Raw genomic sequence first — 23,535 nt, 5'->3', positions numbered from 1 at the left:
ATTTCATTTTGTCCCTCTTTTTTCAACCTTTCTTTAATGATTCCATTCCACTATTTCTTTGATATTGGTGTAACGAGAGTGACCTGCAGTGAGTTTTCCTATGGCAAGATGGACCTAGGAGGGTCACATCACATCTTTCATTTGGCTCCTGAATTAATCCTTGTTGTGGGTTCCCATGGTGCAGAAAAATACTCCAAGATGAGTTTGTGCTATACATTAACCTGCAGACAGGGGCAAAACCCAAAATAAAAACTAACGACAGGTAGTCCAAGACTTATAGCTTCCGTTGGGATCAGAAGTTCCTTTGCTAGGCAAGAGGGTTGTTAAATTAGTCATGTCTGATTTTTATGGTCGTTAAGCAAATCTGACTCCTCCTACAATATAGTTTGTCAGAAGCCAGCTGGGAAGGTTGCAGATGATGATCACATGATCTTAGGATGCTACAACCGTCAATTTTTGATCATGTAACTGTCGGGATAGTTGCAAGCGACAGAACTGGTTGTAAATCACGTTTTTCCAGTGCACTTGTAACTTTGAAGGCTCACTAGTCAAATGATTTTAAGGTTAAGGTGCTAACCAAAGGATGCTAACAGAGCTAAATGTACAAATAAGTCGGGGAGTACCTATACATTTGGTGCCCTGAGCCTTGAACAGTGTTACAGTCAGTGGTACCTTGGTACTCAGCGGCTTTAACTTATCAAATTGGGTACTCAACACATTTTGATGTGAAAATTTTGCCCCAGTACTCATCGTTTGTTTGGTACTCAATGCACAAACTAGAACTTACCGGTGTCATCTGCTTTGCAACTTACTACATTATCCCTTATGGGGGGAAAACGGTTTGGTACTCATCGTTTTTTGTATTCATCACACCTCCCAGAACCAGTGAAAACTGAGTACTGAGGTACCACTGTATTTAAGCAAGTAGAGTGAAGGAAGCCTTGTGGATCGGTGCTTGGTGTACCATGATGAAGGGGAGGTCACCCCGACTGCCCAACCTCAAAGTGAGGAAGCTGATGCCTTTCCAGAGTGATCCAAACTCCCAGTTCTCTCCCCTCCCCATCTCTCTCCCTCCCTCCCTCCCTCCCTCTCTCTAGGAGAAAGAGGAAGTCTTCCTCTCTGCTTCCATGTTCTCCTTTGTCCTTCACCTGCAGATATCTTAGTTCATTCTATCACCGGAGTCACGGTAGCCATTTGCCTGCTCTGCATCGTCTTCTGTGCCTGTGCCAGCTTTCGCAACAATTACCTGAAGTAAGTCTTGGGTTGATGTGTTGTCTCCCAGAGCATTGAGCCCAACTGCTTGCCTTCTTCTGCCCCATTTGGCTTCTGCCTGTGTTCAAGAGTGGACGTTGTCAAAGAATTGTGGAGTGTGGTTTCGATGGTATCCTATCAAGATGCATGTTGGGAGGCAATTGTTTCACCTTTAAATGCCCCGCCCTGTGAAAATAAGGCAACCAAGCATAAACTAGACTCTCATGTCCCAAAGGTGCTTTTCAAAAGGCAGATGGACTTTGTTTTTTTCCTTGAAGACAAGGAAATGGTCTGTCTTGATTTACCAACTTTGTTCCAACCTACAAGTAAGGAGAAATTTTCTGGCAGTGAAAAACAATCAGTGGAACAGCTGGCCTCCAGAAGTTGTGGGTGCTTCACCGCTGGAGGCTTTTAAGAAGGGATTGGACAGCCCTTTGTCCAGAATGGTATAGAATCTCCTGCTTGAACAGGAGGATTGGACTATAGTTCTCTAAGGTCCTTTCCAACACTGTATTCTGTATTCTATATGATGGTAATGATTATCTAAAGCAGAGGTCTCCAACTTTGGCAACTTTAAGACTTGTGGACTTCAACTCCCAGAATTCTCCAGCCAGCTATGCTGGCTGGAGAATTCTGGGAGCTGAAGTCCACAAGTCTTAAAGTTGCCAAGGTTGGAGACCTCTGATCTAAAGGAAGCATAAGGCCACTAGATTGGAGAGAGAATTGGAGATTAAGGTAAAGGTTCCCCACACACATACGTGCTCATCGTTTCTGGCTCTAGGGGGCGGTGCTCATTTCTGTTACAAAGCCGAAGAGCTAACGCTGTCCGAAGATGTCTCCGTGGTCATGTGGCCAGCATGACTAAACACCAAAGGCGCACAGAACACTGTTACCTTCTCACCAAAAGGGTCCCTGTTTTTCTACTTGCATTTTTACATGCTTTCGAACTGCTAGGTTGGTAGAAGCTGGGACCAGCAATGGGAGCTCACTCCATTATATGGCGCTAGGGATTCAAACTGCCGATCTTTCTGATCTACCATTCAGCGTCTTAGCCAGTGAGCCACCGCGTCCCTTTTGGAGATTAGAGGTTTGCAATTAAAACTCAGTACAAGTAAGCCATCAAACACAAATCAACAAAACTACAAAAACACACACATAAAAAAACACATTTCCATCATTCCTGAGCAGGGAAAAATAACATCATTCCGAGCAGCATTGACTAAGATCATGATTTCCTTTACAGGCTTGTGATCAGTCTGGGATCAGTGTCTACGGAGCTGTCATTGGTGAACAATAACTGTCTCGTTCCTTTCTGTAGGAAATCTATGCCTGGTTTGGATTCCCAAGCTTCAGGAAGCCATGTGTACCACCACCGGAGCCGACAGGCAGCGCCCCTCTCGGTGATCCCTTCAACTTCCCACGAAATGGAGTCCCTCATGGCTCCCCTTTCTGACGGCGCTCCTTCACCTCCGAGTGATTGTGCAGAGCTGACTGAAGCTCATGGTCTCATCCGTGGTCATCCTCTGGAGGACAATGTGGGCCACCTCCCAATAAAGGTACGGCCAAGATCCTTTTGTTGTGTTCTATGGGATCCCGTTCTTCTTATGGAGAGGAAGATCCTGTAGATTGTCTATTCCCAAATCGCAAAGGCGGCTGCTCTGTGCACCTTTAGTGTGTAGCCATTGGTGTTATTCAAATCTTTTTTATGACTGGTTCTGTGGGCATGGCTTGGTGGGCATGGCAGGGGAAGGACACTGTAAAATTCTCGTTTTCACCCCACTCCAGCAGAAGGATATACTGCAAAATCTCTATTCCCTCTCCGCCCCCACTAACCCACTTTCTAGCTCCATTCTCCTGTGCAGCAGGGATGGGTTTTTTACCGGTTCAGTCCGGTTCTGCTGAGCCGGTAGCGCTGATTCAGTTGTTGGGCCCACCCGCCCGCCCAGGCTCCCATGCTAAACTTTATGTCCTACTTTTGAAGCGCAGCTGCTTTGCGCGGTACAGAAGAGCTGCTGAAGTGACATAGTGCAGGATTGCAGGAAGTGAGTCAAAAAGCGTCTGCACCTGCTCAAAGTGCATGTTTGGCGCGTGCTCACGCACTCGCAAAATGTGTGTGTGCATGCAAAACACACCCACCAAGGCACGCCCACCGAACTGGTGGTAAAAAAAATTTTGAAATGCACCACTGCTGTGCAGGCAACAAAAGAAAACCCAGCTGAGACTCTGGAGGCTGCAAATAGATGGGGGTGGGGCCAGTCAGAGGTGGTATTTACCTCTGAACTCCTTATAATTTCTGCTACTGGTTCTCCAGAACTGGTCAGAATTGGTTGAATACCACCTCTGATGCTGGTCACATGACCACAGAAGTGTCCTTAACATTGGGTCCTTAAGAAACAGAAATGAGCACTGCCCCCTAGTGTCGGACATGACTGGACAAGGGAAATCTTTACTTTTACCTGTTATAACTTCAGGTGGCTGCTGAACAAATGATGATTAAGTCAAGGGCTACATGTATTGCCTTCCATTGGCCCTGCCCCCTTTTTTAAACCCCTCCCACTCCTTTGCCCATTTAGAAGGTCCACTAATAACTTCAAGTCCAACATTTACACATGTATTGTAAGCGCAAATGCACACAGCGACTCTAAAAGCAGTAAATCCTGCCTGCGTTTGTGCAGCCACTAGAGGGAAGCAAATACACTGCTGAAAGTTGAAAGTTGACCTGCTAAGACATCACTCTGTGTGTGTGTGTGTGTGTGTCTGTCTGTCTGTCTGTCTGTCTGTCCTGCTCTTTGCAGTTCGTAGAGTCAAGCAGGAGACTTTTCCACCTTGAAAGTTGTTTGCAAGCACATACGCGCACGTACACACACACACACTGCTCAGTGGCTGCATTTCTTTTTAAAAATGGCTTTTGTTTTTTTGACTTACCAGAAAAAGAGAAAAGAAACAGAAAGTGAAACCAGACAAAATATTGCATATACGAAGACTTCTCATACATGTATATATGCTTCTATAATTTTTGAACAGTCACAATTTAGTTACAGTATCCCTCTGCCTCGAACTTTCAAGTTGTGTTACTATCCATTATCCTTGAAGAGGTTTTTGAGTTTCAAAATAAAGCAGAAAATGACCAGCACTCTTTTTGCAGGTCCAGAAACTACAATACCTCAATTTTATACCTTTTTCCAAAGTATTTTACCCCTTTTCCACCAATTCAAGATACAGGTGCTTAACTTTGAAACTCTAAATTCTTTGAACCCTGATTGCTCCAGTCTTCCTATTTCAGTCTTCCTTTCTAATGAAGTTGTGTATTTAAAGTCTTCTGCTGAAGTTGTTCTTTTAGTATCTTCCAGAAACACAATAGCTGTCAAGTAAAGGGAATGAAAAAAAATATAATGCTGTTTTGAGAGGGTTTTTCAGAAGCCATGTTGTGATTTTCCTAGCCAAAGCCTTTGTGTTCATCTAGGTCCTTTGTCTTTAAAATGAAGCTGTGATCATGTTGTCCTATGTTATGCTGAAAACTCTTGTAAAGCACTGTCAAATTAAAATCAGAAGGAAGAGCAAATAAAATAGCTTTAAGCAGATAAATGCCAGTGTGGGATTAGAGATAATGTGCTTTTTTCTTTTGATTCAGCAGCCTCCGTGGGAGAAATCTCTCAACAGCTGGACAAACAGCATTGCTGGCTACGGAGTCCCCATTCCAAAAGAGCCCACCATGACTTTGAATGGATCACTGAAGATGGCTTCCAATGGAGGACAGAAGCTCTTGTTGCAAGCTCTGGTTTACGAGGTTGTCACGGTGTGTATTCCCAGCAGGGAGACATTTTCTATCCTTAATGGGATGGAGACCCACCACTTAGTTAAAAGACTAACTATGGTGATGGTGAAGTTCTCTTAAGATGCTCAGCTTCACTTATCATACTCGTCTGATTTATCATGCATTGAGCAGAGCACTGTTTTCAAGCGCTGCGCGTCGTTTGGTTGTTTCTGCTCTGGATTTTGTACATGGCCCAACAAAATAAAATAGCGAAATAAGCTCCCAGCCTCTCCCGGTGGTTTCCTGGTTTTCTAAATAGCAGGATTCTGAAGGTAGACTAGTCACAGCTCCCCTGGCTAAGAATTATGGATGGTCTAATCCAAGCAACTGTAAAGAATGTCAGGTTGGGTGACTTAGCATCTTTCTCCTGTATCTATGAGATGAGCCACGGTGGCACAGTGGTTACAGTGCAGTACTACAGGCTACTTCTGCTGACTGCTGGCTGCCTGCAATTTGGCAGTTCAAATTTCACCAGGCTCAAGGTTGACTCAGCTTTCCATCCTTCCAAGGTCGGTAAAATGAGGACCCAAATTTATTTATTTGTTTGTTTGTCAAATATGTACAAGATAACAAGTAAGAACATAAACAAGAACAAAGGAAGTAAATACAGATAAATGGGGACAGTAAGACAGGGACTTATGCACACCCCCTTTAAGGACCTCTTAGGAATGGGTGAGGTCCACGGTAGACAGTTTGAGGTTGTTGAAATTGTTGAGGGCGAGAGGCTGACTCCGTAAAACTGCTTAGAGAGGGCTGCAAAGCACTGTAAAGTGGTATATAAGTCTTAAGTGCTATTGCTATCTACCTTGAACTTACTGGGTATGTGCTTACTCACTTAAATTTGAATTCTTGCACTAACAGGGAGTTGGGTTTGTTGATCTTAGTGCCACATCCATTTCTACAGTTCTAAGAATCCTTTTTTTTATTATTATTCCTAAGAATGAAGCGAAAAAGGAGCACCCACCCAGTAGCCTCAATCAACTGGAAGCTGAGGTCATTGTCCATTCAGATTTCTTAGCCTCCAACCGAGATTGTGGCTCCCAACTCCACATGCTGGACCTGGAAAGGACCCCCTGTAAGGATTGTGAACCAGAAACATTCCCCATGGAAGACCTACCGAAACAGGTGTCTTACCGTTCCTCTCAGCAAGATCTCAGTGTTATATCCCAAGACCAAGACCTCAAGGGTGAGCCTGAAGAACCCGATACATTGCTGAAGATCAAGAAAGAGGCTCCCCGGAGAGCTTCCAAATTACATGGAGCAGATGTGGGGCTCCCCCAGCCTGGAGGAAGCTTGGACGCAGTGGGAAACGGGGACTCTGAGTCATCCCACAAAGGGGCAGTGGACACACAGCCCATCTTGTGCGATGCCCTTCCCACAGCCCAACCACAAGGCTTTCTACATGGTGGCCTCTCTAATAGAATTGACTCGCCTTCCGGGTTTGAAAATGCAGCATGCGTCCACCATCTTTGATGAGAGCTTTGATTAAATTCTTGGCCATGGCAGAGCTAGGAGCAGTGGTGGGATTCAAATCATTTAAACAACCGGTTCTCTGCCCTAACGGTTTCTTCCAACAACCAGTTCACCAAACGGTTCAGAAAGTTAAAATTGGTTCTCCTGAAGTGTTGTGAACCGGTTGAATTGCACCACTGGCTAGGAGAAACAAAATAGCTATTAAGATTAGGTCTTCATGGCACTAAATAATCTCATAATTTGTGATTGGGAAAGGAATGATACTAGCTCCATAAGATTTTATAAGGAGGATCTTCCCCCCATGAAGTATTGTGTCTGCCGTCTCTTCCCCAGCCACTCTGGCAAAGGCTACGGAAAATCAGTGAACGTCATACCAATTATGAGTTAATGTTGTGCCTCCACAAAGATCCAGGAGTAGGCAGCGTAAGGCCTATAAGCTTCCTTCCAGCCCACCAGCTACATACACCATTTTACTACCAGGTGCAGCTGTCACATAACCAGTTGTGTTGGGAAGGCGACTGTTTCATGAGACATCGTGAGGTTGGTCCCAGAGTTGATCTGCTCTTTGGAACGTCGTAACAGATCTTAGGTGCCCTTTTTCTACGTCTCCAAAGAATGAAATAAAGCAGAGATGGAAAGCAATAAGTCAGATGGCCTGAGAAGATTTTGTAGAGTCCCTTGTTCTACTGTCCTAGGTGCTAGGACTAAAGCCAGATGCATTTTTTTTTTTTTTGCCAACACTGTTTTTACTAAGAAGACACATCGGTCTCCAAATGTCCATCACAAACTGAAAAAAAGAAATTTGCATCAGAATAATATACATATGTATTTTTGCAAGGATCTTTTGATTAAGATAATTGTGAAAATATTTCTCTCCCGGGTCTCCAAAACCTATCAAATCTGTTTGAAGTATCAAGCCACTTTCAGCCCCCTTTAAAAATAACTGTCAGCCTCTAGATGTAGAGAGAATGCACCAAAGCAAAGTATGGTTTGTTCATTTGTAGCTTAAGTGTGTTGTGTGACCCACCCACCTTTATGGTGTATAAATCACAGGTTACAGTTGAATGTGGTTTGTCAACCCAGCTAGTTTAGTTTGCAGACTCCGATAAAGCATAACTTGGCTTAGCATGTTGTGTGAACTCAAGCACTGAATCAGAGGAATATTCTCAATTGCCTGAATGTGATTTCCTTTCCTATTAGCATCGGGATGGTTAGAAGTTTAACCAAACACTCAATAAATACATTAATCTTGTCGGCTTCCCACTAGCATGTTCTGGCATTGTGGGTTTGATGAAAGGTGTGGCTAGTGTAAATCACACCAGGACAAAACTGCAGATGTGTTTTGCATTAGATGTGTGTTAGTCTCCTGAAGAGGGACTCTGACTAGGAAACCTGTCATGCAACCAGTGTGTTTGTACCTTAGCTCCATGAAGAAAAGAACTGAAGGTTTTCTTCATGACATAGTTCCATTTTTGGCCAGAGCTGATAAGTTATGAAAAGTACTTGGTGCTGCAGTGATAAATCTTCGGCCCCGTGGCATTCTCTTGAAATGGGCATGCTATAGGTGGAACATAATATACATTCCCTCATTCCAAGGTGGACCGTCTTCTATGGACCATTCTTTCAGTGATGAAGTTCTAAAAAAAATCACACATGAATTAGTTTCAGGAACAATGCAGTGGACTGTCTCTACTTGTCTTTGATTTGGAGACCCTACTGATATGATACTTTTCCTGCTGCAATAACATATGGCCCATTGAGTGAAGCCCTCCCCCAGGGATTGGCAGAGGGTCCTCAGCTGGGGACATAACCAAGGACTAAGAGCAATCTTGGAGCAACAGGAAAGTTGAGTAAAGGACTGAAAAACAAATGCGGACATTGTAATCTTCCTGAGTAGTGTTGAACCTACCCATTTGTTTTACTATCCACAGTTGAAGAAACATGGCTAAGTGTGATGCAAGAACCGCAGATTTTCCTCCTTCACCTGGTTAAGAAAATGTGACCCTCACTGGAGTTCCTTGTTATTGTGACTTCAGTCTGCAGGGCACCGAAAGAATTGATTAACTTGCTTAAGGCTTTGAGATGAGACACATCATACACAAAGCCAAAATCAAATTACCTGAATGAATTTACGTTCAGCCAGCCACTTGGTTTGTAAATCATGGTTTACAACCAGCATCTTTCTCAAAGCCAACCACCTGTGGATTCTTCAACACACTATGGTGAAGCAAGCTTTGGTAGGTCCTAGTCCTACCAACCTCGTCTTATCATTTTGGCTGAAATAGGATGGACTGGACTGGACTCCTCCTGGCTGAGAGCTGATGAAGATTAGCATATGGATACGTTCTCCCTGTGGAATCTTTTGAAAAACTAGAGATGATTCAACCATGGTTTTTCACTCTGATGCAACCCGTTTTCTCAACTCTGGAGGTTCCTTCCTTGGAATGCATATTTTTTTTAAAAAAAAAATAAGAGCTGGCTGTTCCCCTCATATCTTGGGGGATTCCAAGCTGAAAGCCATCTCTCTCACAGCTCTTGTTTCTCTTGTGTAACATGACTCTTTCAAAAGTTAGGCGGGGCAGTTTCTTACTACACACTCTGCGAGTGCTTCTAACAGCTTGTACTGAAAACTTGAGGACTTCCTTCAGCCTCCTGGGATGGGTCCATGACAATTCACCTCAGCCAACTCACTGCAGGGAAAAACCCGCTCTGGGGCCAAGAGTTAACACTAATATCAAAGAAATAGTGGAACAGAATCATTTAAAGAAAGGATGCCAAAGGAGGGACGAAATTATATGTCAATGAATGACAAAAATCCAAATAATGTTTACATTGCTTTAAATAATTAAACAGAATTGTTGAATTGTCCCGCTGCAAGGGTCAAGTGGCGAGTTGGCCATAGCGAGTTGTTGAGTTGGCCGTGTTGAGTTGGCCATGTTGAGTTGGCCGCAGCGGGTTGGCCGTGGTGAATTGACTGCAGTGAGTTGTCCCATCTGGGTTGCTTCACCAATCTGTGCATTTAGTTTAGGAGGCTACTGGGGATTTTCCCCGCACCAGCCCCATGGAAGTAACTGGGATCCGTGCAGGATTCCCTTTCTTTGCATTAGATTTGCAACAGACATTTTTTGCCAATTTAGGCCTCTGAATTCTTGTACCTAATATTTTAGGTATTGGATCTATCTTTTTTTCTCCTTTTTTAACGTATGACAATGTATTTTTTAATTTCTTCAGAGCATCTTATATTATTTAATTTTATATAAAAGAGACGAAAAAAAATAATAGTGTGTGCTCTAGTGTAGCCTTTTTACACCTCTTCTCTATTGTATCTCCCTTCTCCCCTTAACACAACTACCTCATGCTTTTTTTTTGTTTTTTGTTTTTTAAATAAAAATAAAGCAGTAGATTTTGCTCTTTGGTCCCACTCTCTTCTTTCTTTCTCTCTTCTGCTTTAAATGTTTGCAGAATTCACTGATGCATTATGATCAATGTTGCTAAATGATATCAGAAATGGCCAGTATTAAAATAAATAAATAATTGAAACACAATTAGTTAAAAGCAAGACATTTAGATTATAGGGAAGCTGATTTTGTGGCATTGGGATAATTGCCTATTCTGTTTCAGCAGGTTATTCCTGGCTATGAATCAGGGTTTGTCCATTCTTCATCTGTCATATTTAGGTCTAATGCAGAAAGGATATGAAGTGGCCATTTGAAAGCCATATACTTTGGCCAGAGAATGCTGTTTTGTTTCTGGAATTCCTCCGAGTGACAGAAGATTTGATAGCAACTCCCCTTTCGTATCTAAACTGTATCAAATAAAAGGGGTATATATTTATCCCTGACCTGCAGGTTACCAATACTGTACTTGCGGGGGGAGGGGGAAATAGCCAACAAAGCAAAATAGAATCAAGATCATGTGTAGAAAGAGAACGGTGTTTCATCATAAACAGAAACCAGAGGTCCACTTTTTCAGAGTAACACATTTATTTTGTGTAGCTAACAGAACCCAACGCCTTTTAATAAATTCAGAGCATATGAAAAGGTGTTACCAAACTTCTGGTTTTAATAATGAATATTCTATTTCCACATTTCCTCCACCTTGCAAAAAATTAAAGTCATCTGAAAGAAGCTGCCACTTTTAACTTATTTCTGTTATAGATTTTTTTTTGTTTTGCTTTTTGATTGAGAAAACTGAACATTGGACAAATGTTTAAAAAAAAAACATAGAGAACAAGAAATCATATACCCAGAACAAAACCAAAATTTTAACAAGTTTAAAATGTGTGGAATTTCCATATATATATATACATACACCCAGAGACAAATATGGATACATCTGTGATGTTAGGGAGCAATACAACTTCTTCAATATCCATATTCAATATTTCTACTCAGCATGTTTTTTGCACAACAAAAATAAATTTCTTGGTGAAAAATGCCAACTAGATTTGAAGAAATCATGGAGATAGTAAAGATATACTTGAATATGTCCTGTATCCTCAGTTGTAGGGGTTATCAATGTTACTAAATTTGACCAATCCAATTAAATGCACTTTTTTCAATTTCCAGTGTTCTGCAATGACAAATTTTTCAGGTAGCATCAGAAACAAATCAGTTTCTCACATCATATGAACAAAAATGCATTATTTTATTTTAAATTAAATTAAATTTAAATAAATAAATTTATTTATTTAAATTAAAATTTATTTTAAATTAAATAAGATATAATATAAAATAGGAACAGTAAACCAATAGCAGAATTAACTGTGAAAGTTTTCCAATTTCTTGAAATCCTTTGAACCAAAAGGAACGAGTTGGGCTTTGACACACCCAAGTGTGTGCTTACAACTCTGACAATGACATTTAGAAAGGCTCCAATTTACACCGGGTATTTCATAGTTTGATGCCCCCATGTGATCTTTATGGCCAGATCATGAAACCCACTGAAGCAGATTTTATGCTATAATCCGTTCCAATGAGATTCATTGAGTTCAAATCTCAGTTCATTCTCTGAAAGTTTTATAGGGCTTCACCATAACATCACACAGTTTGCCATCCAGAGTTCCTTTAGTGGATGGGTGATGATGTAAGCAAGAGAGAGAGAATTTATGATAGCAAAAGAGATGTGAGATAGGTAGATAGACAGATAGACAGACAGACAATAGATAATTGAGAATGGAAGAGTTAAATGACAGATGATAAACATAGAGACAATAGAAAGTCGGATAATAAATAATTGATAGAGATGATATAAATAGGGTAGGTAGGTGAGGATAGATACATGGATGGATGGATAGATGGAGATTGATGATTGATTGACAACATTAAAAGGGATCCCATTGGATTTAATTAGACATATGCTAGCCTTCAAACACTGAACTGGTCAAAATGGACATGATCGACTTAACATACAAAGGAATTATCAGATTGTTTGAAAGCCAAGTAAAAAAAGTTACAGATCATTTTGCAACATGATTTCAGCTGTGACCTACTTCTATCAATAATCAAGTCTTAATTGTACCACATCTTTTAACTTCCCGTTCCTTGTATTAACCAAATAAATACCCACATTTTAAAAGAGGATGTCAAGAAACAGGAGAGAAGAAAAATCAAGAGTCAAAAATAATTTCACTTGGAGATAATTGGTTGGGTTTGCATTGTTACGATCTTTTCAGCCACAGTTTAATGCCTAATTCATACTGGGATACTGTGCCTCGTATTAATACCATACCACAAATGCCCATAAACCACAAACAAATTGAACCCAGCTAATGCCTCTATTATTAAGTTACTCCTTTAAAAAAAATTGATGAAATGTATAACTCATGCTAAGCAACTGCCTATCGGGCTTTTCATCTGGTCTCCAAGCTGTTCTTCTAAGCTTAATGTAATGACCGCTTTTACAAAACGTGCATTATCCCCATGTGTGAAAACCCAAGTTAATAAACCAATAGGGGGGTGACTTGTTTTGGACAGGTGTGCTGCATTTACACCATTGTTAAGGTTTTAGATTAGGGGTCCCCAAACTTGGTAATGTTAAAGATGTATGGACTTCAACTCCCAGAATTGCTGGCTGGGGAATTCTGGGAGTTGAAGTCCTAAAGTGCCAAGTTTAGGAAATCCTGCTTTACAACATGCTTTGTGGTCCAGATGCTAAAGTTGTAGCCCACTCATATTTCTGGTATTTTAGTTGGGTAGATCTAAAAAGCTCTTTTTTGAGGTCAGCCAGGACCAGATGCTTAAGGTTTCCCCTTTACCTTCTCATCCCACATACATTAAAAACCTTGATCTCTTCCAATAAGCTCTCAGAATCTATTTTATTTCAAGGTCTACTGTCTTGTCAATCCAAGTTGTACTGTCAAAGCATCCTTCTAGGAACAAGGACCATAAATCTACTTATTTCCATCAGGTTTTCTACACAAATAGAGCTTGGGTTTTTTTTAAAATACAGATAAGAGTCCATTCAGTCTTAGCTAACATTTACTTATGCAGATAACATAGTTCCCAGCTAATCTTTTTGAAAATTGTCAATAGGTCTGGGATTATAAAAGCTGAAACTTTACACATCTGGAGACCCCCAGCTATTGCTATGTACAGCTGGCAAATACTTTCCTACATTATGGTGAGCTGTAATGTGCTTTATTCGGTTTGGGTTATCATATGACAGAAACCTACATATTGTGATTTGTGAATCATGATTATAGCTTACAATTTAGCTAGCTAAGATTTATTTAACTATCCATTATTGGCAAAACAATGGCTTACTGTGATGCAAAAACTCACAACTGGGTGTTCCTCTTCATCTGTCAGGTTCAAAGAATCAGGACTATCTGTTAAGTTGAAGTTCAAAGTATTTATTGCTCATCACCATCCTTTTCTTTTAATGACCCCATAATCCCTTGCGGGATGGAGTCTGGGCAACTGAATGGAGCTGAGTATTTACTGGCCAGATGCCCTTCCTGTTGCCAATGAGGAGTTATATTCAGCAGGTATAATCTCAAGGTGCCCAAAGAAAGACATATTGTTCAAGTGTACATACAAGAATCTATTCAACGAAAGTTCAACACTAAATTGGTACCAAATAAGGGTCAATGGATTTCAGGAGGAATTGCATTAGACCGTTTGAGGGAACGTAATGATTCTAGGCTGATGGCTCATTTAACTCCACCCCCACCTCTGCCTGCTCTTCTCCTACCTACACCATTCCATTAAACACATTGTTAACATTGGCACTGTACCCAAAAGTAGCTTATCATATTTTGGTGGAATATAATTGTAGCCTCGTACAAGATTAGTACTTCCAACCCACACACCCAAAAGCAGTAACTGTTGCATTTTCTGCATTTTATTCCTTTTCCATTTGCTTTTTGACTAATTATCCACCAAAGTGCCTCTAATGCAATTGGAATGGTTATTACCAGCTTGGGTCTAATCTGTTAGTGACGGGGGAGTGGAATTCAGTAGCCGTTCTGTGAAGCGAACTGTTTTGCTTGGCTCTCTCCATCAAGGGAAGGAATCTGATTTCAATGTTTGGTAAACTCTCCTCCAGTTATGAAGAAATGGTATTGTATGTCCTCTCCTTAAGACTGGCACCTTTACAATGAGAACTGAGACTGAAATTAGATGACCAAAGAAAATAACCCATAAATGTGTCATGCTTAAAATATCCAGATTGAAAGAAATTTGGCTGTATCTGGAAACTCTCTTATATAGATCATACAACCACCAACTGGCATTAAGTGTAAGCTTGTGCAAGAGAAAATCCTTTGTAGAACATAGAACAGGGTTGGAAGGGACCCTAGAGGTCTTCTAGTCCAGCCCTCTGCTCAAGCTGGAGTCCCTATACCTCTTCTTCAAAACCTCCAGTGATTTTTGTTGAACCGAACCAAGCTGTGCATTGGGTGGGGGTAATGGCACTCAAATGCAACTGATTTCTAGACTGTTTAGACCAGGGGTGTCCAACCTTGGCAACTTTAAGACTTGTGGACTTCAACTCCCAGAATTCCTCAGCCAGCTTTCTGGGAGTTGAAGTCCACAAGTCTTAAAGTTGCCAAGGTTGGACACCCCTGGTTTAGACAAACCACAGTTTAAATCCGCCCTCTGATGCTGCCTTATATGTGAATAAGTCCCACTGAAGAAAATGAGATGTGCAGTATTTTGGAAGAAAAATATCCAGGGTTGGTCCAAACCAATGCTTTATTGATTGGAAGATCTTAAAAATAACCCCTGTGTTCAGAAGGTGTATTTTGTCATTTAGAACATTGTCAGAAGTGGCAATCAAAAGTCAATTTATGTGAGTGAAGAAGATGATCCTGACAGCTAGAACAATTAACCAATGAAACCACTTGCCTCCAGAAGTTGTGAATTCTCCAACACTGGAAGTTTTTAAAGATGAGATTGGATAACCATTTGTCTGAAGCGCTGTAGGGTTTCCTGACGGTGTTAGGGACTAGAAGACCTACAAGGTTCCTTCCAACTGTTCTATTTGATTTTCCATTCTATTCTGGCAGATCTCAGGAAAGGAGAAAGGAGTGGAGGGAGGATCCTGAATTTTGCATGCCAAGGAGGTAGCAATACCTAAGAAAATGCCAACATGCAAACAGAGCAGTGAGAAGGAAAAGCAGCATACAGGTAGTCCTCGATTCACAACAGCTCATTGAGTGACCGTGCAAAGTTACAGCGGCACTGAAAAATGCTACTTATGACTGTTTTGCACAGTTACAATTTCTCTTCCTTGCAGTCTCCATAGATCTAACTGGGAAGAAAGAAAGGAAGGAAGGAGGGAGAGGAAGGAAGGAAGGAAGGAAGGAAGGAAGGAAGGAAGGAAGGAAGGAAGGAAGGAAGGAAAGGGAAGGGAAGGGAAGGAAGGGGAGGGGAGGGGAGGGGGGAGGGAAGGAAGGAAGAGATCTTGTCTCTCTCCAAGCCTGGGGGCTGGGTCTCACCTGGGCACCAACCTGGCCAAACCAGGTGCAGGCTTGCAGCTCCCATAATCCCTCCCCAGCACAGGCACATGGGAACAGGGATCCCGGCCAACAGCCACCCCAGCTGTTTCAGGATTTTGTGTCCCCCTTCCTCTCAGGTGCTTGCTGGGTTTCTCCCCTCCTGGGAGCAGGGGCAAAATGGGTTGCCAACCTGGGGGGCGTTATCGCCCCTCCCCAAATCGCTGGACTCCAGGTACTTCATCTCCCCAGCCTCCAGCGAGACCCACCTCCACCCCATGCCCGAGGAAGGAGAAGGGAGGAGGTCCAGGGAGTATCCCATGCCCGGCTGCACGTGCGTGTGGAGGTGTATGTGTGTGGGGGGTGGGGGGGGAGATCCGCTTTTCTTTTGTGCCACCTTTCGCCAACCCCCTTCCCTCCCTCGGTGCCCAGGAGCGCGGGCGCGCCCTTCGGCTGGTCCAGGAGCTCCTCGAGCGCGGTGGGGAAGAGGAAAGGAGGGGGGCGGTCAGTCACTTGCCCCTCCGGCCGTTGCTCGCCTTTGTTCTGCCCCTTCGCGGGCCTCCCGAGGGAGGGGCTTGGGCCGGGGGTGGGGTGGGGGGCAGCGCGGGCGGGAGCGAGAGGCCAGGCTGGGCGCAGCCACAGCCCGGAGCGCACCAGGCGAGGATGCTGCTGCCGTTGCTGCCCGGCAAGATGGCGCAAGGCGACCCCGGCCCCAGTTTGAGGAGGAGGAGGAGGAGGAGGAGGAGGGGGCTCTAGCTCGGCCTTCGGGAGCTCCAGCCCCGGGACGCCCCCCACACACACGCTCTCTTCCTCCAGCCGGCTTTCTCTCCCCCCCCACCTCCCCATCCCTGCGCTCGCAACCTCGGACGGGCGCTTTGTCCACAGCCTCGCCGGAGCCCGGCGCCCCACCCAGCCCCGCCGCCGCCGCCTCCGCCGCTCCTCCTTCGGCCTCCGCTCGCCGGTGGCGGCTCCGGGAGGTGCTGGGAAGCGGGGTGGGTGGGTGTGTGAACCGACCGACGCCCACCGCCCCGAAGCCAATGGCTTCTTCGCTGACGCCGGCTTGCTCGCTCGCCTTCCTGCTGCTGGCGCTGGGAGCCGGTAAGCGCCGCGACCGGCCCGGGGCGGAGGGTGGGAAGGGCGAGGGGCGAGGGGGAGCGGAGTGGGGGGGGGGGACCGGGGGCTGATGGGAGCCGGGCCCTTTTTCACCCGCCCGAGCCTTTCTTGGAACTTGTGGACTTGGATCAGGGAAGGTCTTTCTTTCTTTCTTTCTTTCTTTCTTTCTTTCTTTCTTTCTTTCTTTCTTTCTTTCTTTCTTTCTTTCTTTCTCGCTCTTTTTCTTTCTCTCTCCTTCCCTCCCTTCCTTCCTCTCTTCCTCCTTTTTTCACACCTTACCTTGCTTCCTTCGCTTCTTTCCTCTGTTCCCGTCCCTTCCATCTTTCTTCCCTTCCTCCCTTCCCTCCCTCTCTCCGTCCGTTCATTCATTCGTTCCTTACTTGCTCTCCCCTTTCACACCTCTTTCCTTGCTTCCTTCACCCGTCTCTTCCCTCTTTCCCTGCCTCTCTTGCTCTCTCCTTCGTTCCTTCCCTCCCTCGCTCGCCTCTTCTACACCTCCTTCCTTTCCTCCTTCTTTCCCCCTCCTTTCGTAGCTCTCTCTCTCTCGCCTTTCTTCCCTTCCTTCCAGATTGGAGCAGCCACTCAGAGACACCTGCTCCGCACCCTGCCCGGCTGGTGCCCTGCCTTCTCTCTCCCCCCCCCCGCTCCTTTCCCGCTCCTCGCTGGTGGCTGCCGGGTTTGGGATCCCGCTTCCCTCCCCTCACCAGAAAGCACATGGTTCTGTCAACAAGGCCTCTTCCAAGGAGGGAAAAGTGCCAAGGAGCAGCAGTAAATAAGCCGCCTCCCGCGCTCCGTTTGGGCGCAGCCGGGAGGCTGGGAGCGCGTTGCAGGCGGGCGCTTCGCGGCTCTGCTCTTTCCCTGCTTTCTCCCGGACGAGTTCACACAATCCGCTTAACCCAGTTCCCGAAAGAGGTTGTGGTGCCTCGCTTGGCACGGCGCGGAAAAGCGTTGAAATCCAACCCCGTGGGATGACGAGGCTCCGCGACTTAGGCTAAGCTGCAGAACCAGCCCAGGCTTAACGTGGAGGAAAGTTCGCCTGTCGCGTGAATACAGCTGCCCGGTTTGCCTTCCTGGGCAAGTCGGAACTGGGCAGTGCCCGGCCTGATCCAGAGGTTTCCTCTGAGGCAGCTGGCAAGCCGAGGCACCCGGAGCAGCTTGGCCCTAGCAGTGTAGCCGGAGATGCATCCTGCCTTCGGACAAAGAAGACGGGATGAGCTCGGACGCAGAGCGGCTCCGGTTGCTTCTCCTTGGACTCTCAACCGCCCTGACCTAGTGGCGTCGCCTCCCATCCTCTTGCCTCAAAGGGGCTTTTTCAAAAAGCCAGCTGGGTTTCCTTGGGTTTTTTTCCCCCCTCTTGGAAAATGTTTCGCTTCTCACCCAAGAAGCTTGTTTAGAATGGAAGAAGCTTCTTGGATGAGAAGGGAAACGTTTTCAAAGAAAGAAAAAACCCCAAGAAAATCCAGTTGCCTTTTTGGGGGAAAAAAAGCACCTATAAGGACGACCATGATTTGGATGGTTGAGAAGCTCCATAGACATTCTCCCACCCTCTTCTCTTCTTGGGACCACCAGTAGCCCTGAGCATGATAAGAGTTCCTCCCCTCCCCTCTCTTCTCTTCCCTCTCCTCTCTTCCACTCCCTTCTCCTCTCTTCTCCTTCCCTCTCCTCTCTTCTCCTCTCCCCTCACTCTTTTCCCCTCCCTTTTCCTCTCTTCCCCTCTCCTCTCCTCTTCCTCTCCCTTCTCCCTTCTCCTTCCTCTCCTCTCCTCTCCCCTCACACTCTTCCCCTCCCCTTTCCTCTCTTCTTCTCTCCTCCTCTCCTATCTCTTTCTTTCTTTCTCTTTTTTTTCATGCTTTGGTCACTTGAATTTTTTCTTGGAATACTAAAAATAATAATAATCTAGATATTCCTGTAAATCACGCTCCTGCCTTTTAAAACAAATCAAGGAAACCGATCCAGTGGGGCAAATCTCAGCAGTCTGTTGGCTATACAGAACTGGTTTCTGTAGGAAAAGGGCTGGAATCGGCTCTCCTCCAAAGGCTGATGAAGTAGATTTTCCAATTCATGCTTCAGATCAGAAAGAGGGTGATTAATAGCACCCCCCTCACACTCCTTTGGGTAATGGTGAATTAATTAATCCAGAATAAAAGGACACGAGGAGGAGGAGGTGTGTACTGCACGCATGCGCGTAAGGGAAAGGCTATTGGTTGTGATGGCCAAAGGGGGGGGGAGGGCCATTCTGCCCCTCCCATCCCCGCTAGGCAGATTTATTTTGGGGAAGCATCTGGGTGACTTCTGTTGAAAACAGCCTGGTGGAGACCACAGAATTGCGTCTTGGTTTTGCAAGAGATCTTTGTGGTTGAGTGGTCCAGAATTTGGGGGAAAGATTGGCAGAGAGACTACCTCTTACAGAGAAAAATATTCTAATCCAATGGACTTTATTTTTTAAAAAAAAAATCTACTATTTTTAAGAATATTTTTGGATGTGTGGACATTGAGTGTATTGTTTTGTATTTGTTTACATCTCGGTGGGTGAGTGAACATTCATGGTGGATTTTAAAAAAAAATTGTTTGTGCCTGGAGTTTGTGAGCTGCTTACTTCAGTGGGCTCAGAGGCCCTCTCTTTTTTTCTGCATGATTACTTCATGCAGGTAGTCCTCGACTTATGCCCATAATGGAGCCCAACATTTATGTTGTTAAACGCGACTGTTGCTAAGTGAGTTTTGCCCCATTTTATGGCCTTTCTGGCCACAGTTGTTAAGCAGTTGTTTAGTTAGTAACACAGGGACACGGTGGCTCAGTGGCTAAGACGCTGAGCTTGTCAGTCAAAAAGGTTGGCAGTTTGGCGGTTCGAATCCCTAGTGCTGCGTAACGGAGTGAGCTCCCGTTCCTTGTCCCAGCTTCTGCCAACCTAGCAGTTCAAAAGCACGTCAGAAAATGCAAGTAGAAAAATACGAGACCACTTTGGTGGGAAGGTAACAGTGTTCCTTGCGCCTTTGGTATTTAGTCATGCCGGCCACATGACCACGGAGACTTTTTTGGACAGCGCTGGCTCTTCGGCTTTGTAACAGAGATGAGCACCGCCCCCTAGAGCCAGAAATGACTAGCACGTATTGCAATGACCCAGGGTGAGATACAAAACAAACACAGTCACAGAAAACCTGTGAAGCCCCTTTTATTCCTTCAGTTTGCTTCCAAGCTCCGAATATCTTTGACGGAAGACAAAAACACTCCCGCAAAAACAGTTGCACGAAGAAGGAAAAAAGCAACACAAACCGGGCAAGATAAGGGCTGGAGGATGTCCACAGATAACACACACTGGGAAGGACGCCAAACTCAGAGAGAAACTGTAAACTAGAGATATTTACACGCTTTGTTTGCAGCGTTCGCCAGTACGCAGGTCCAAACTCTTATTCAGTTGTCACAGCTGCAGCCCATGAAGGGGATCAGTGCCCTTTCCTCCCCTGTAGCCGTTCATATTTCTCCCTTATCCTCTCCTCCCTGCGTGCCCTAGGATGGAGAAGGGATGGGCCTGGGTCCTCCATCTGACTGTCCAGCTGGCCTCTGCCCTTCCCCAGCCTCCTCCATAACCTCTGGAGCCACACTTCCACTCCCTGTCGGCTGTTCCTCCTCTCCCTCAGAGTCAGTCTCCACCAGGGACATGACATTATGTGCGAGGGGAACCTTTAGTTTGTAACATGGTTGTTTGAGTGAATCTGGCTTCCCCGTTGACTCTGCTTGTCAGAAAGACTCAAAGGGGGATCACGTGACCACGGGACCCTGCAACCATCATAAATACAAGTCCTAGGCCAAGTACAGGTCGGCCTCGCCTTTATGACCACACAATTGATCCCAAGGTTTATGTTGTTTAGTGAGACATTTGTGAAGTGAGTTTTGTTCCATTTTACAACTTCCCTTGACACATTTGTTCAATGTCTCCCTGCAGTTGTTAAATTAGTCACACGGTCGTTAAGTGAATCGGGCTTCCTCCCCCCACTGACTCGGCTTGTCAAAAGGTCACAAAGGGGATCACATGACACACACAGACACGGGATGCCACAATTGTCATAAATGTGAATCAGTTGTCAAGCTTGACAACTGATTCACATTTATGACAATTGCGGTGTCCCGTGTCTGTGTGTGTCATGTGAATGTAAATGATGTGACTCTGAGGATGTTGCAACGGTCACAAGCAGGGGTGGGATGCTACCAGTTCTGCCCGGTTCTAAAGAACCAGTAGCTCTGAAGAGCAGCAGACACTGAACCGGTTCTGTGCTTGCTGCTGTTTGGCCCACCTGCCTGCCCGGGCTCTTACCTGTCCTTTATTTCCTGCTTTTTCAACCTCGGCTGCTTTGCACGGCACAGCTGAGGTTGAAAAAGCAGGAAAAAAGAGGCTTTTCAAACATTGTGCACCTGAGTGCGGTGCTTTTCAGCTGTCTGGATGGAAGAGCTAAAGGTTTTTTTAGATGCGCGCACAGCAAAACATTGTCACCGAACCAGTAGTAACACCAGTTGAATCCCACCCCTGGTCACAAGTATGAAGAATGGTCATAAGTCACTTTTTCCAATGCTGCTGTAACTTTGAACGGTCACTAGACGAACTGTTGTAGGTCAAAGACTACCTGGTACCTGAAGAGGTGCTGCCTTTTGGGGGAGAGCTTTGATCACAACCAGGGGTGGGACTCAGTTTTTCTTTACTATCGGTTCTGTGGGTGTGTCTTGGTGGGCGTGCGTTGGTGGGCGTGGCAGGGGAAGGATAGTGCAAAATCCCCATTCCCTCCCCAACCCACTAACCTGCTTTTCAGTTCTGTTCTCCTTTTCGGGGCAACCAAAGGAGACCCAGCCGGTCAACTGTGGGCATGGCTCGGTGGGCATGGGGTTCTGTGGGCGTGGCTTGGTGGGCATGACAGGGGAAGGATACTGTAAAATCTCTGTCCCCACTCCAGGGGGAAGGTTACTGCAAAATCCCCATTCCCTACCCACCTCACTAACCTGCTTTCCAGCTCTGTTCTCCTGGGCACGGCAACAAAAGAAGGCCGATCAGCTGTGGGCATGGCTTGGTGGGCATGACAGGAGAAGGATACTGTAAAATTTCCGTCCCTGCTTCTGGGGGAAGGTTACTGCAAAATCCCCCTTCATTCCCCACCTCACTAACCTGCTTTCCAGCTCTGTTCTCCTGTGGAGGGCAACCAAAGAAGACCCAGCCAATCAGCTAGGACTCAGGAGAATAGATGGGGTTTGGCGGGGCCAGTCAGAGGTGGGATTTGCCAGTTCTCTGAACTACTCAAAATTTCCGCTACCAGTTCTCCAGAACTGACCAGAACCTGCTGAATACCACCTCTGATCACAACCAAGGTGGTTTATCTATAGTGCTGTGAATCCATGCAATGGGTTTTATCCGATAAGCTTTGATTCTTAACCAGGGATTTATTTAAAAAAAAAAAAAGCATCTCGGGAGAACCTTATTTGGCAAAAAAGCAAAAAGACAAAAGCTGAAATTTTTGCCTTCCTTGGCCGAAAATAAACGGCTGCATTCAGTTTAGGGCTTTGCCGTCACAGCTGTTAAGCCAATGTGAACATGTGAAAGTGGTAGAATCATAAGTAGCTACACTAACATAATTGGGTGAAATGATGGCTTAAACTCTCACTGGGAAAGTAGAAATGAAAAGCAGTGCAAGAGATTACGATGTTTCCCACTCCGATCCTTGAAAGTAATATGCTTTATTGCAAATTATTTATGACAAAGGTAAGAGCCCCTTTTCCGACCCCACCCACTGAAGCCCCTATCCCAACACACACACACACACACACACACCAGCAGAGCATTAAAAAGTTTTTCCTGGGAACGCACTGAATGGAAAGCTGGGTTGTCCCAAAGGTGTTTTTTGTTTTTTTTTAACAAGAGGCAAACTGGACTTTCTGGTTTTCCTTTGAAGACGTTTTGCTTCTCATCCAGGAACTGAAGATGCTTCTTGGATGAGAAGCAAAATGTCTTCAAGGAAAAAACAAAGTCCAGTTGCTTTTTGAAAAAGCAATTTTGGGACAACCATGACCTGCATGACTGAGAATTCCATAGACAGAAAACAGGGTTGTTTTTCAGCTGTTTGTTTATTTTTTACTCTGCCTATCCATTGCAGCTATCCAGCTTCTAAATATGTAGCTGATAAAAGTTTATGGCAACAATGGGAACCCCCAAATTTTTGCCCCACATCTGCTTATCCCAGATCTTTGGGGAAGCAAGTGGAACAAAAATGCCAAATGCAGTCTAAAAAGACCTGGGCTAATTGTGTGTCGAACCATTAAAAAAATAGTAAGGACTGCCATCTGTCAGAAATGGTGGAGGGTCTCCTGCTTGGGTTGGAGAGGGGGTTGGACTGGATGACCTACAAGGTCCCTTCCAACCCTGTTAATCTGTTAAAGCCCTAAAGCCTCTTAAAGGACATTTGAGCCCAGCTCTCTCTTTTGCCAGCTAAGAATCATGGAAACATTTCTGCAGGCAAGTCCTGGACTTACCACCACAATCAAGCCCCAAATTTACTTATGCTAAGCAAGGCCAGTGGTTCAGTGAGTCGCACCCCATTTTATGACCTTGTTTGCCAAGTTGTTAAGTGAATCATGCGGGTCATTAAGGGAATCCAACTTCCCCTGTTGACTCTGCTTGTCAGAAGGTCGCAGACAGGGATTACAGGACCCCAGAACACTCCAACTGTCATGAGGGCATGTCAGTTGGCAAGTGCCTGGATTTTGATCACGTGACCCTGAGGATGCTGCAACAGTCATAAGTGTGAAAAATGGCCGTATCTCACTTTTTTCAGCGCCACTGTAACTTTGTTCGCTAAACTAGATGGCGGTAAGTCGAGGAGTGGGTGACGATGACCAGAAAGGCATTCAAGGTAACAATGAGACACCATTCTGTTACTGTGTTGAGGTTTAATAGCTGACCAGCTGT

At 45.0% G+C, this 23,535-nt stretch overlaps 2 protein-coding genes and 1 long non-coding RNA gene across 8 annotated transcripts in view; all 3 read left to right on the top strand.

Moving 5' to 3' along the window:
* IGDCC4 (immunoglobulin superfamily DCC subclass member 4) overlaps positions 1 to 9,946 on the top strand; it is an 80,311-nt gene extending 70,365 nt beyond the window's left edge. For 2 of the 5 annotated variants that reach the window (XM_087972850.1, XM_087972848.1), the window contains exons 18-21: positions 1,155 to 1,251; positions 2,570 to 2,807; positions 4,886 to 5,047; positions 6,005 to 7,790. In XM_087972850.1, the coding sequence (XP_087828976.1) occupies positions 1,155 to 1,251; positions 2,570 to 2,807; positions 4,886 to 5,047; positions 6,005 to 6,538 (1,031 nt within the window). In that variant the 3' untranslated portion in view covers positions 6,539 to 7,790. Of the gene's footprint in view, positions 1 to 1,154; positions 1,252 to 2,569; positions 2,808 to 4,882; positions 5,048 to 6,004; positions 7,791 to 8,469 lie in introns of those variants that run through there. The other 3 variants (XM_087972849.1, XM_087972847.1, XM_087972851.1) reach the window with 2 other exon arrangements.
* A 2,467-nt stretch (positions 9,947 to 12,413) lies between these two features.
* LOC148129709 (uncharacterized) lies at positions 12,414 to 12,838 on the top strand. Its single transcript, XR_015750808.1, has 2 exons — positions 12,414 to 12,554; positions 12,654 to 12,838. It is a non-coding gene; the product is annotated as an uncharacterized LOC148129709 (long non-coding RNA).
* A 3,520-nt stretch (positions 12,839 to 16,358) lies between these two features.
* Positions 16,359 to 23,535, top strand: part of IGDCC3 (immunoglobulin superfamily DCC subclass member 3) — a 128,733-nt gene continuing 121,556 nt past the window's right edge. For both annotated transcript variants that reach the window (XM_087972846.1, XM_087972845.1), the window contains exon 1: positions 16,359 to 16,574. In XM_087972846.1, the coding sequence (XP_087828972.1) occupies positions 16,514 to 16,574 (61 nt within the window). In that variant the 5' untranslated portion in view covers positions 16,359 to 16,513. The remainder of the gene's footprint in view (positions 16,575 to 23,535) is intronic.

This window comes from Notechis scutatus, chromosome 11 (genome assembly GCF_049901735.1).
Source record: "Notechis scutatus isolate UNSWTSFEM ecotype Mainland chromosome 11, rNotScu1.2, whole genome shotgun sequence".
In the NCBI taxonomy this organism is placed as follows: Eukaryota; Metazoa; Chordata; class Lepidosauria; order Squamata; family Elapidae; genus Notechis; species Notechis scutatus.
This window is presented reverse-complemented; position numbering and strand designations above follow the sequence as displayed.